A 13,082-nucleotide genomic window follows, 5' to 3' on the forward strand; every position below is an offset into this window, starting at 1 on the left:
CCCCCGACCTCTTTTAATAAAAAGTGAAGTGTGATTTGAAGAGACTATTGAGACCACATAAGGTCTTYGGAGAAACTTATCGGCCACGTCTGTATAAAAAACAAGAGACACRAGTGTAAAAGCATAGCTTGGTTTAAGTCTTACAGCACGAGGAGAGCGCGACCACCGGCGGCCTTCGCCTCCCCACGTCCAGCACCGGCTCCTTTCGGGGGCCCCACCACTCCCACGCTTGCCAAGGTGGGATAACTCCTTACATTCTGGAGGCAAAGGAACTTTCCATCGCCTCCAAGGTTGGTGGGGCTTGACCTTTTTCCTTAAGCGCTTCTGCTGTAGCGTATTTAGGAGCGCGATGCGTTGTCCGGGTGAAAACCATACAATAAATAACCGTGCTAGTAAAATCTCAGCAATGGATATGAGCCAAACGAGAGTACATTTAAAAAAAAAAGAGTCAGCTCGGGTGGGAAGCTTAGCTGCGTTAAGAGACAGTAACCAGCAATGATCGGGGTGGGTTTTTTGCGTGTTTTTGCCATTTACTGCCCCGAGGTGAAGGGAGGTGGTGGGAGACGGTCACTCCGAGTGACAGCTTTGACAGAGGAAGGGSGTTACAGAGTAATCCCTGGTTTGATGTGTTAGATTACACCAGATTCGTGGTTTTTTAGTTCATTAACTGCAGTTTTGTTTTTGTTTTTTTGTTTGTTTTCTTTTTTTTTTTAAAGTGCATCGGCTGATCTGATTGGAATGAGAACAAGGAGAAGAGAGGCTYGGGGAGGGGGCAGAGGGTGCAAAGACTTGGACTGAGCGATAGAGTTACGGTGGAGGGGTGCAACGCTGGCAAACTGCACCCCCTCCAAAAACCAAGGACACCTCAACGAAAATACTGGCCGTATATTCTACAACAAAACCTGCCTGCGTATTGTTGGTCATCTTAACGAGTGCCAAGCTAGCTCTAGCAGATATTCAGAGAGCGTGTGGTGACCCAGTTCCTACAATAAATCGGGAAGGTGGCTATAGACAGAGTCCAGGAGGGTCTGGCTGGCTTCCTGGCTCTTGACTCCGGCGATCTCAAATAGCCTGTCCAGCTTGTCTTCGGCCTGCGGGATCTCCTCGATGACGTGGAGCTCCTCGGGGTTGAGGATGTGCAGCATGTCGTCAAAGATGGGCTGCAGGTCGCACGGGTCCAGGCGCACCTGGCGCAGGACGGTGTCCTTCTTTTCTGYAGGGGGAAAAGGGATTGGTCAAGAAACTCCTCAAGAAACCTCTAACATGGCTTGTTCTGCTCAGTCCATCCCCTGGTGCCACCTCTGGAGAGGGACACGSCACGAGGAGAATCGAGGGAAAAGGTCACAAGTGATGGGGAGGGGAGAAGCTGGAGAAGGCTGAGGCACCTCAGCCAGGATCCCGCAAGAGCAAACACAGCATCTGTAAATGCTGAATGGCCAGTTCGGAAAAGTGAGAGCAGGAGGGGAGCCAAAAAAGCTGAATTCTGCTCTTTCAAGTTGTTTTCGTTGGGTCAGCTTTATTTTTGTACCCAAGTATAAATTTGGTAGATTGACTGAGCTTAGTGTTTCACCTTCGTCAGAAGTTAAACTTCACCATTAAAAGTTTAACTTCATCAGAAGTTAAAAGATAATTAAATACAGCAAGTTAAATACAGCAAATTAAAGCCCCTGGAATAAAAAGTGGGGGTGACTAATGATACTTTACATCTGCAGCAAACAGGACCAAAAGTGAAAAAAATTTTCAAAAAACTCTTTAACAAAAATCAGTCTGGAAATGACATTCTCTGGTTTTGTCTCATGCAGAAATGCAGAGGCCAAGAAAGGAGCCACAAGTCAGGAGAAACACCCCCCAAATGCTCAGGGATGGTACAACTTCCCTGGTAGAACTTCAAAGAGTTAAAAGCCTTTAAAGATGTTTTTCCATCTCAAATCTTTATCATCTTTGCTAACAGGATATTATGGTCTGGAATGAGGATGAGATAAGCGTATCCTGGAGAGCCAGCTTTCCCAGTTATTTATTTTAACGATATCGTGTGTTGGGCAGCTCTGCCAGGTGTGCTGAGCACATGGGACATGCCAGGGTGTCCCTTCTGTCCTCCCACTCTGGCCTGGGCCGTTTTTGGTACCTTTGGTAATAAAAGAGCCAGTCCGGCTGAGCGCGGAGGAGCCGCTGGAGGTGGAGTCGCAGCGCAGGAGAGGCTCAGCTTCGTCCACAAAGAAGCATTTCTTCTCCGAAGGGGAGGGCTCCACGGTGAGCACGGCCGCYTCGGGGGGCTTGGGGCTGGGTGTGGGCGCTGGGCTCACCGGGCTGGGGCTCACCGGCAGTGCCAGCTTGTCACCTTCCAGCTTTGGGGGGAGGAGAGAGAGGCAAAATGAACCTGGGGGGGATGGTGTGCCACAGGGAATACCCAAACCCCCTGCACCCCAGCCTTCAAAACATCCCAGCCCACCTGAGCAAGGTGCTGCTGGCCCAGAACAGGCACAGGACATGACCCAGAGTGGACACCAGCGCTGGCATTTGGCACATCAGGGAGAAGGGGTAACACAACCCACACCCTTGGGACACCAGGTAGGAGACACCACTGCACCAGGGTGGCACATGCAGCCACAGCAGAGCCTTTTAGCTGGATTTTCTCTCTCAGATTCAGTTTATTAAAGCCCAAAGCACAGCCCTTGGGGGCAAGAGGTGATGATGCCCAAAACCTGCTCCACACTTACTGTTTGCTAAAAACAAGGCACAGCTCCAACCTTGGCTCCAGCCAAGGCAGCAGGGTGAGAGCTGTGAGACCCTTCAGGGGTCTCCAGTGCAGCACACAGCTCTGACCAGCTCCACTGATCAGCTCCACTTCAAATTAATGATTTCTTTGCCCCAATTCACCCTTGCTCCCGAGAGCACCCCATTAAAGCCTGACAGACAGATCCATCCCAGCACACTCCAAGGTAAGGAAGGACAGGCATGAGCTGGCACTGAGCACAATGTCACCCAAGTGCCTTTGGTTTTTCCTATCCTGATGTAAGCCAAGGGTAAGTGTCTGGGTCTGCAGACCCAAAGACATYGGGAGCAGCAAGCACTGCTGGGAAGCACTGCACTGGGAAGCAGCATTTGACAAGTGACAGGTGACAAGTGACAGGACAAGATGAAATGGCCTCAAGTTGTGCCAGGGGAGGTTTAGATTGGGTATTAGGAAAAATTTATTCACCAGAAGARTGGCCAGGAATTGCAATAGGCTGTCCAGTGAAATGGTGAAATCACCCTCCTTRGAGGCATTAAAAGTGTGTGSATGTGGCACTTGAGACTTGGCAGTGTTGGGTTAAGGAYTGGGCTCGAGGATCTTAAATGTAATTTCCAACCTTAAAAATTCTACAAGTCTATTATTTGGGTGCTGGTGTGAGCCTGCTTCCTAATTTGACTGTACTCTGCATGATTCTTTTTGAAACTCCTTCCTACCTCCGAGGCAGCAGCCAACATTATCTACCCTCCTCCATCTCTCAACATCCCCTCAGGGCACAAATCTCAAGCAGAGCATTTCTATGTCCCATTCCCTGCAGGGATGAGATGCTTAGGCCAGCAWCCTCACATCCCTGGCTGGCAGCTTGGGCACCTCTGCAGGTCACCAGGTCCCTCTAAACAGGTTGCTCTAAGGGCTGTCCAATATTTAACCTTCCTCCCAAACCCTGTGTCCCTGCTTGACCTGTCAGGGAAAAGTATTGCAARCCCTGTCCACACGCAACTCCCTCTCCCAACAGCATTTCACAACCCTCTTTTCTCCTACAGGGGGAAGATCAGACTTCTGCTAACAGCTTTTGCCTACTACCCAGGGATAAAATGCAAAATTGGGATTAAAGGCTGTGGGAAAGGGAGCTGCTGAGCCACCTCCGCGCTAGCGTGGATGTGCCTGAACATTCCTCATCCGTGTCGAGGAATTCACCACCCACAAGTCACATGTCTGCTGGGACGCCCATTAGTTCACATTAAATTAACATTGAAGCCTGTTCCTGGTAGAATAAAAGGGGTTTTTTTCTCCCCTCATTGAAAATAAACAGGCGAGGATTTGTTCTAGCTCRGCGCATTACGCAATAGGCATGTTAAAAATAAAAGTCAGCTTTAATTTTTAATTAAAAGAATCTGCCTTCTCCTCTGAAACTCCTTTTCCAGTACAGCTTATCAGAGTTGGAGATGGAGACTCAGCTATGGCTATTAAGGGGGACTATCAAGGCAAAGACCAGGACAGCAGCTGGCCACTTTCCAAACTGCAATGCTTTTCCAAACTGCTATCCCCTTTAAAAGTAACACAGACTTTCAGGGTTAGTTCTTCCTTTTGAACTCATTTACCGACTATGCCACCACAAACCCACCTACCAATTCCCAAAAAGGAGCCTGATGACTGAGCAGCACTTGGCCAAGGGAGGGCAGGGAGCAGACAGCTGCCCCAGCTCTGTCTTCCCAGAACCAACTCATTTGGAGTTTAATTAAACAGCTGCTAAACACGCTAGGAAAGACAAAATCACCTGAGGTTATTTGACTGTAGCTGTCCCGGGAGCCCAAAGCTTTCCAAATAGCTGAACAGTTGCAAGCTTGAGGCAAAGCAAACAGGATGCTTGGATGTGTGTTAATATTTAAACCACGGGAAGAAAGCAACTGGGAATGAGGACTTTGAAAGACCAGGGAATGCAAAAGGTTGCTGCGAGGTGAAGCCTGTGGAATAGGTGTAAAAACACACTATTCATAGCCCGTGACTCACTGCRCTGACACCATCTTGGCCATTCCTATTTTTATGAACGGCGGTGATTGAGTGAAACCAAGCTCTGGCTGGGAAAAAATCCCACAAATGAACCTCTTGCAACCCTTTTGCCTTTCCAGAGCTATGGGATTTCTTACCTTGACGTCCTCGTTGCCAGGCTCCGGCGCTTGCCACTGGGGCTGCATCTGCACCTGCACAGAGAGATGTGGGACACTGTTAGAAGCACAGTCCAGCACGGGAACCAAAGGCACTGCAGTGGCTTTGTCACATCAGCAGCCTCCTACGACCCATCAGGGGTGCTCTGCCAGGKTTTTTTTTTAGGCTTGCTTTTTTTTTGAGCACTGCACCAAGAGATTTTCAATGCCAAAAAAAATTAATAAAAAAAACTGTAAGAGCTCTGGTGCACTTGCAGCCCTTTAGACTGCAGTTCAAGCACTGGCATCCTCTTGGATCCCAATGCATCTGGGAGGGTACTCTAAGCAGCTCAGGGTGTCTGAAGGTCTTTCCTAAAAGGAAGGGGACAGAAGGGGATGAGAGTAGGAGAAGACATAGGCTCGCCTTTGTTTTCTTTCACAGCTGCTCTCAGCAGCTCTGTTTGAACGGGTTGGTCCCATTTGCTGCCTCCGTTTCACAGCACTGCAATAAAAGCTTAGCTCAGACAAACAGAAACTGCAGCTGGTGTGCTAATATTAGGAAAGAGCAGCAGTAGGCACTAAAAAACACCCTTCCCTCCGGCGATGCTTCCCAGCAATTCCTCCTGCCGCAAGCAGGCGGGAACAAAAGCSGGTGGCAGGTTGGCTGCTGCTGAGGGTGGCTGTGCCCCTCTGGGATGTGGGGGGGATAAATTTAGCACGGAGGCAGCCTCTTCCCGGATTCCCTGCCAGAAGATGACACCCGGCTGACACCAGCCCTTATTCCCAGGGCTGTTATCTCTCCGTAGGGAATGCGGCAGGAAAAACCCCCGCACAGGAGGCAGTGGGGGCTGGGCAGCAGCCTGGCACAGGAGATGCTGCAGGCACAGAGTGGGGCTGGTGCGGGATGCTCTCGCTCTGGACCTCACAGCCACAGGGAGGATCCCTCTGGATCAGCTGCTTCCTGGTGCCCAGGGTGTTTGGGATGCASCTTCAGGGCAGACAGAGCCTGGCAGGTTAAACACCGCTGGCACTGCCATGAGGTGTCACCGCGGTGGTCAGAGGGGCAGTGATGGTGGGTGGTGCTGCAGAGCGGGAGCAATGTCCTCTGCCAGCACAGGAGGGTGGGAAAGCCCAAACTTCCTGTCCATGCCCTTCACCTCACCCATCAGGTTTCAGGAGAATGCTCAAWCCACCTCTGTGGTGGTGCCTCTTCCCTCAACACGCAGCTGAGCTGCCCTGGCAAGAGCTACTCAAGCCAAGCCTCCCAGGGCTCAGGATGGGCAATGCTGGGTCTGGGGAGGGTTCAGATGCCACCACCAAACTGCAGCCACCCACAGAGGAAGCAGCTCTTCCCCACCTGCCCTGTCCTGGCCATCTGTGGGCCAAGTGTTTCTCCAAACAGGACATGCTGCCTCTTCAGGAGAGCCCCTGTGGCTTTTCCTTTCCATGGATTTGCCTGCACACTTTTTCAACTGAAACCATAATGAAGAGGTGATGAAGCCCTGATGAAGAGTTTCCAAGCCCAATTACAGGCTGAGCTAGTTGATACTGTGTTTGGTTAGTAGAAGAAAACACCTTCTAGTTTCTTCTTATGCTCCCAAACCCATTATGCTGCAAACACAGAGACCCCAGGAGATGTGGCCACCAGGGAAACYAGATGTGAGGGAAACCTCAAGTATCACTGCATATATAAAGTTTATATTTTTGTGTTTATGTTGTTTCTATTTGCATTTCTTTATGAATTATTACATTTTGTTTATTGTATATTTCCCAGCACAGTTCAAACCCAATCTTGAAAATCAAGTCATGGCTTAGAGCAAACCTGGAGCGATGCCCACTCCAGCAAAACCCAACCAGCTCTACGCCTTCCCCAGGGCTCTGGCCACTTCACCCTACAGCTTTGTGCCTCAAATAAAACCTGATGCAATTCCAGAATGCAATTTTAYTCTTTTCTGGCTCCATGGGCACTTCCCAGCCCTCAGACCACAGCCCTCTGGCTGGGAAATCCATCCACCTGCTTTGCCCTCACTCCATTACTGACATGTGAACACGGCACAAAATTCCCAGTTACTGGGCCCAGCCCAGTCCTGCACTGCCGAAGAGGAAATGAAGGGGATGGGTGGGAGCTGACAGAGACTGGATTTGAGGAATGCTCAAAGGCTTTTGACTTCCCCTCTCAGGGTTTTGACCTGTGGAAGGGCAAGAAACGGAGCCACAAGGCACTGCCACAGCCACGTGCTGGGACATGGGGCTGCTTTCACATCCTCTTCTCCTCTGAAATACCCCAAAACCCCACAGCTTAACCTCACACCAGCCCCAGCCCTCACACATCTGCTGACTCATGGGATTATCTGCAGCATGAAATTAGYCACAGAACTGAACCTTGCTGGGCTTGGGGCTGCAGCCTCCCCCTCTCTACTTTCAACATCTCCCTTATTTGTGTTTTTTTTTTTAACTTTCCAGCTTTGCTGAGGCTGCGCTGCTGAACGCCCTGAGTGAGGCTGTTTGCTTCCCTTCCATCCAGACCCTGAAATATTTCAGCCGAGGCCAGCAGAGCCATAAATAAAACAATAAGAGCTTAAAGCACGGCTCACAGCAGGGCACTCAGGGGAGCCAATACAGCCCAGCCATGCCAGCTCCACCCCAGGCCAGCCCAGGTGAGGCAGAGCCCCTTGGTAGCTGCAAAATGCTGTTATGCACCACAAGAAAAATCTCATTACCCAGTGRATTCACTGAGCTTTTCTGATTTTAACCTGAAAAACAAAAATATGCAGTTTGCTGGGGTTAGAGGGAGAAAGCTCTCCCTTCCTTCACCCTCTATCTCCTATTTTTGTTGTCAGCACCACTAATTTGGGATGTGCCTGTGCCTGCTAAGCAGCGCCCAGGCTTGCCATGCCCAGCAAATCTGCCTGTAAGGGGACAGATTTTGCAAACCTTGACTCTAACAAACATTCGTAGCCAGGGCCAGGCTTTACCAGGTGCCCTGTGAGTTAAATGCACCCCAAAAAACCTTCCCACAGCTTCTGTACTCGCTGTATTTTCTGGCTCAGCAGCAAAAAACCCCGAGCAAAATGATTCAGAGGGCTAATCTCGGTTTAACCTAAATTCATCCAGCGCCATGCAAAACCAGCATAATCTCCCACAGCTAAAAAAGCAGGCAAGTCTGCAGCTGAGCTGTTCCTCACCTGAAGGAAAATGCTCCTGCCACATGCCGTAACGCTCCAGAGACTCCCATTAATTCCCCTGTTCCTATCAGGGGTTGTAAATATTTGGATTTCAGAGCACTAAAGGGAACAGGGCGCTACGGGAGAGAGCAGCTTTGCCTCCATASGTTTTACAAGGTGAAGGCAGACATCAGATAAAGGATTTAGGACAAGGAATCAACAGTGGGTAGGATGGGATGTGTTTAGGGTACTSTTTTGCCATCTGAGAACTACATTGTTTAGTAAGATCATTTTTACCTATGACTTGGGAGTGTCGGTGCTTTCTTACAACATAGGGATCATGGGGGGAGATGGGGAAACTCTGTTTTGCCCCCAGGGATGTTGGGCAGAGCCAAAGCACAACTCTCCCTGCATCCATCCCTGCTGGGCTCGTGCAGGACACACCAGCACACACTGGAGACTCTCAGCTGGCTCAGGTCACCCTAAGGGCATGGTGCTGTTATTTGGACTCACAGAATGGTTTGGGTTAGAAGGGACCTTAAAGCTCATCTTGTTCCAACCCCCTGCCATGGGCAGGGACACCTTTTGCTATCCCAGGCTGCTCCAAGTCCTGTCCAACCTGGCCTTGAACACTTGCAGGAATGGGACACCCACAACCTCTCAGGGGAGCTTAGCCATAGGAAGGATGCATGCATTTGCATTGCTTACAAGAGTCCTCACTCCCCCCAGAGAACAAAAATCTCTTTTTGTTCTTTTCTGTTGGTTTTGGGGTTTTTTTACAAGACTCCTTCTGCAGGGCTGGAGAGCACAGACCCACTCTTGCCACCAACAGGGTGATCTGYTCCTCTGGATCAAACCACTTTGGTGCAGAGAGAAACAGCCTCGATTTGTCTACATTTGAATAGACAAATCACCAGGAGTCAAACTTCAATTAGCTCCAATTAAAGGCTTTCCAACCAGCACATTTAAAAAACCCCAAAGATCAACCTCCATGCCTGCTGCTGGCATTGAGCTCTTGGCTTCCTGGACTGCTGTGATGATGATGAGCCAACAGCACAGGTTTCCAGGGATTTGGTCTCCCGTGCACAAGCTGCTTCCTGCATCCCCTGCAGGGCCATTGTASCACCACCCACATGGGCAGCGCTCAGGGAGAGGAGGCAGACAGGTCACAGCAGGCAGCACCTCACAGAAACAGAAACACAACGTGCTGCCGTGCTCAAACTGCGCCCCGAGGGGCTGAGACATCCCACACACAGCTCCAGCATCTCCAGGAGCTCCGGGGCAGGGGTATGGCCAACTCCTATGGCTGAGCATGAGGGATGCTCATCTGAAAAAGCCAATAAGGTGAACAGGGAAGGAGCATGTGACAGCTTGGGTGAATTTGTTAAAAAACAATGCCTTTGCTGAAATAAGCCAAATTTCTCATGTGGACTCGAGCCACCTGCTCGAAAGATCAACAACCCAATTTTACTCATTTCTAGAAAAACAAGTGAAACTGATGGGGAACCACCCAGGATCCAKGTGCTGCTGGACACTGGAGAGGACAACACACTGTTTTAAAAAACGAAGAGGCACAGGAAAGCTGGTTGGGATGTCCAAGAGACTTGCATACGGTTTTCCTTGATATTTGGCTTTGCTCATTCTCTGGAGCATCACTGTATTTTCAAAGTTATGGGCACAGCTTGTGGTTACTCCAACCTCGGGAGTCCTCCACCCTTAGAGGTCACCCCAAAAAACCCTGCTCCTGGAGTCCTCACCTGCATTCTGTGCTGTTTAAAAAGCACAACCTGATGGTGTTGGCCAAAAGAGCCAGGGGCGTTCAGCACTGCACAGCCCAAGTGTGTTAATTACGTGTCATGCTGAGGAACAAGCCCCGTGTTTTATCCAGTGCCCTTGCCCAGAGCTTTGTCACAGTATTCCAAGTCAAAGCAGTAACTACAAGGACACAGGTTCCTACCTGCTCCAGGAGGGCAAGAGGACAACATATCCTTTTGTGATATTGCACATGCTGGAAACTTTTATTCACATGTGCAAAATGGAGATTTTCTCTGCCTCCCTTCTCTCCTTAAACACAGCTTTGTCTTGGGTTTTAAATTGTAGTTTTTCCATCAATGAGAAGGCCAYAGGCTGCTTAGCTACTGGGAACTAGAGGGGGAAAACCAGCAGCTGAGCAGGAGCAGAAGAGCTCAGGCATCTGGCAAAGCCAAACTATCCAGGATCTGGGCAGGATGCACAGGGTGATGCTCAGCACACACCTGACCCAGTGTCTCTCAGAAACACAAGCCCAGGGCTCCTGCCAAGGCATCTAAACCTTTGATTTCTCACAATGGTCACAAGGAAACAAGGCATTTAATATACTAAACGAAGGAATTTATGTGATGCAATGAAGGAATCACAGTCTCTCACACAGGGGGAAGTTTGTGATAGTGAAAAGCAGGATTTAGGAATCCCCTGCCCTGACAAACACTGCTTCATAAGCTCTCCTGTAAGTGAAGATCTACCTTGTCAGGTCCCCACCAAGAGCCCAGAGAGGTCTGCAAGCACCCACCAGACMCTTTGGGTCTGGTCACTGCTAAGGCAATAAGAAATGTTTCACCAMCCAGTTTAGKAAGAAAAGCTGCAGCTGAACAACCYCCACCTCCATCTACATGTTGTCCCATTGGCTTCCACGTTCAAAATAAGCCCCTCTCATCACCTTTACAAACACTTCTAGGAGACCACTGAGTTATCAGAGCCAAAAAGCTGAAAGCAGTGGCCAAAACAATCTGCAAAGGTCACTGAGGCACCTCCCCATGACTTAAACCTGGCCAAAACTTACTGCAGAACCTTCTGCAGCCATTTGTTTATTCTCTCAAAATATGGGACGGTCTTTTTTAAGGCCAGAGATGCCAGAAAACAACTCTGGAGGACTGCATGCATGACTTCCTCCATGCCACCAGTCACCATCTTGGATTAAGCAACGTTCACTGCTSAAGGATACTTGGCCCTTCTCACAAAATCCCTGGCATTTGAAGGCAGGTTTAAAGGGGGATGCTTTATCCTCCATGTCCCTGGCACGAGGGCTCAGGCACCAGATCCTCCTGTGATCTTTAAAGATATGTGCAAAGCACATGGGACTCTAGAGCTCATCAAAACTTTGAGCAAACTCTGGCAAAGCCTTGCTCAAAAACAATGCACCACTTCAACACGAGCCTGTGAGGAGCTCCTTGAAGAGAGTGAGCCACAGCCTGTCCCACTCCCCCACATCACAAGGAGTGACCAGCCCGGCCTTACCGGCGTGGTGTCCTCCATGAGGCCGCGGATCTTCTCCACCACGTCGTTGCGGCGGTGCTGGCGGAGCGCGCTGATGAGCTGGGCCAGGCTGGCCTCGGGCCCGCGGATGGTCCAGTGCTGCAGGGCGGCGTAGGCGCGCTCGTGGTCGGCCGCGTAGCCGTTGGAGAAAGCCGCCACCTCGCGCTCGCTGGCGTTGCACAGGAACTGGTAGATGTCCTTCCACTGGCTGCCCACCTGCGCYGCCACCAGCTTGAGGATGTCGATGCCTGCGGGGCAGAGAAGCCACGGGTGAGGCAGGGGGGTCTGCAGACATCAGCTCTACAAAAGCTGCTCTCATCCCCAAATGGCCACATTTTGCTCTCCTTTAAGATTTTGTTATTATTATTATTTTAAGACCTTTTATGAGTCGAGACTGCAGAGAAGCAGCACCCACAACATGTTCCACAGCTGCTATGCACGGAAAGGATGACAGACCCATCAGTTGCTCCAACACATTCTAAAATCACTAACTGTGAAATTTCCTGCACTCTTCAGGACAGGAAGACCCCGGGTACTCAGGCACCACACGGCTGCAGGACAGAGAAGAAGAGCACGAGCTCACCCACATGTCTGCCCAGCTGCCACTGCCATGAGAAAGAGCTGGATTAAGAGGTGAGTCACCAAAGCACCTCTATAAAGAGGAGTATTTCCATAACAAGCACATACAGCAGGATTGCATTCAGAGCCATTTCCAGTGCAGACCGGTGGGATGACTCAGCCATGGGGCGCCAGGTGAGCACTGGGTGAATGCAAGATATGGTGAGAAACCAGAGAGAAAACAGGCAGAGCTTCCCCCAGAAAAGCCCGTGAGACATCCTGCTCAAGACAGTGAGAGTTTTCTCTGTGTAGGTCAGGGAGCAGTGCAAACAGGACACTTATCCTTGAGTCTACCACAGCTCAGGAGTTAAACCTTCAAACAAACCCGTATCTCCTCCTAAAATAACTAATTAACCCTGTTTTATCAAGCTGGGCAACACCTTGTTTCAAACAGCAACATGAAGGGTCAGCACTGGTGTGCTGCAAARAGAAACTCACTTTTTCCAGAGAGATAACCACACCTTGGGTCTCCTCCTGAGCCCGGGTGCCCCCACGGGTACAGGGAGCACTTCTCTTTCCCTCTGCCRGCACAACAGCAAAAACAGCTGCTTATAGAAAAGTATCACAGCCAGGGTCWTCCCAGCAGGCCTAAAATTTACCAGTTTCTAATGCAGTTTAGATCAAACCTCCCAACTGAACTTCAGTTCACAGCTCTGATATAGCCAAATATATACATACCAAAATAAAAAATGTATAAAAACTACACAGCTTGATACAGATATCCTTTTTATCCATGCACATGTCTATGTACACACAGATAGATGGTACACATTTTTGTATCTCACTACATATTATATAGATATTGTATAAAGGTATGTGTAGATATATGAATATWGYACCAAGTGCCCACCAAAGCYGTTCTATCCTGCCCTCCTCAGCTGGGCAGGGACAGAAAATATCACAAAATATAACAAAAGACTCATGGGTTGAGACAGAGGCAGGGAGAGATCCCTCACYAGCGACCATCACTGGCAAACCAGACTCAGCTTGGGGAAATCAGTCTGAYTTTTTGCTAATCAAAGCAGAATAGGGTAATGAGAAATAAAAACTAAATCACTTCCCACCCACCTCTCCCTTATTCCCAGGCTCAGCTACACTCCTGAATTCTCTCTCTCCTCCCTTCAGCAGTGCACG

General features: G+C 49.8%; 1 protein-coding gene across 2 annotated transcripts in view; it reads right to left on the bottom strand.

Moving 5' to 3' along the window:
• Positions 1 to 6: 6 nt before the first annotated feature.
• The window catches only part of TNFRSF21 (TNF receptor superfamily member 21), a 34,566-nt gene continuing 21,490 nt past the window's right edge, over positions 7 to 13,082 (bottom strand). For both annotated transcript variants that reach the window (XM_057378560.1, XM_057378562.1), the window contains exons 4-7: positions 11,313 to 11,578; positions 4,879 to 4,932; positions 2,126 to 2,345; positions 7 to 1,213 (exon numbers count right to left, since the gene is read on the bottom strand). In XM_057378560.1, the coding sequence (XP_057234543.1) occupies positions 984 to 1,213; positions 2,126 to 2,345; positions 4,879 to 4,932; positions 11,313 to 11,578 (770 nt within the window). In that variant the 3' untranslated portion in view covers positions 7 to 983. The remainder of the gene's footprint in view (positions 1,214 to 2,125; positions 2,346 to 4,878; positions 4,933 to 11,312; positions 11,579 to 13,082) is intronic.

This window comes from Malurus melanocephalus, unplaced genomic scaffold, assembly GCF_030028575.1.
Source record: "Malurus melanocephalus ecotype Western Australia unplaced genomic scaffold, MMel_1.1 scaffold_363, whole genome shotgun sequence".
In the NCBI taxonomy this organism is placed as follows: domain Eukaryota; kingdom Metazoa; phylum Chordata; class Aves; order Passeriformes; family Maluridae; genus Malurus; species Malurus melanocephalus.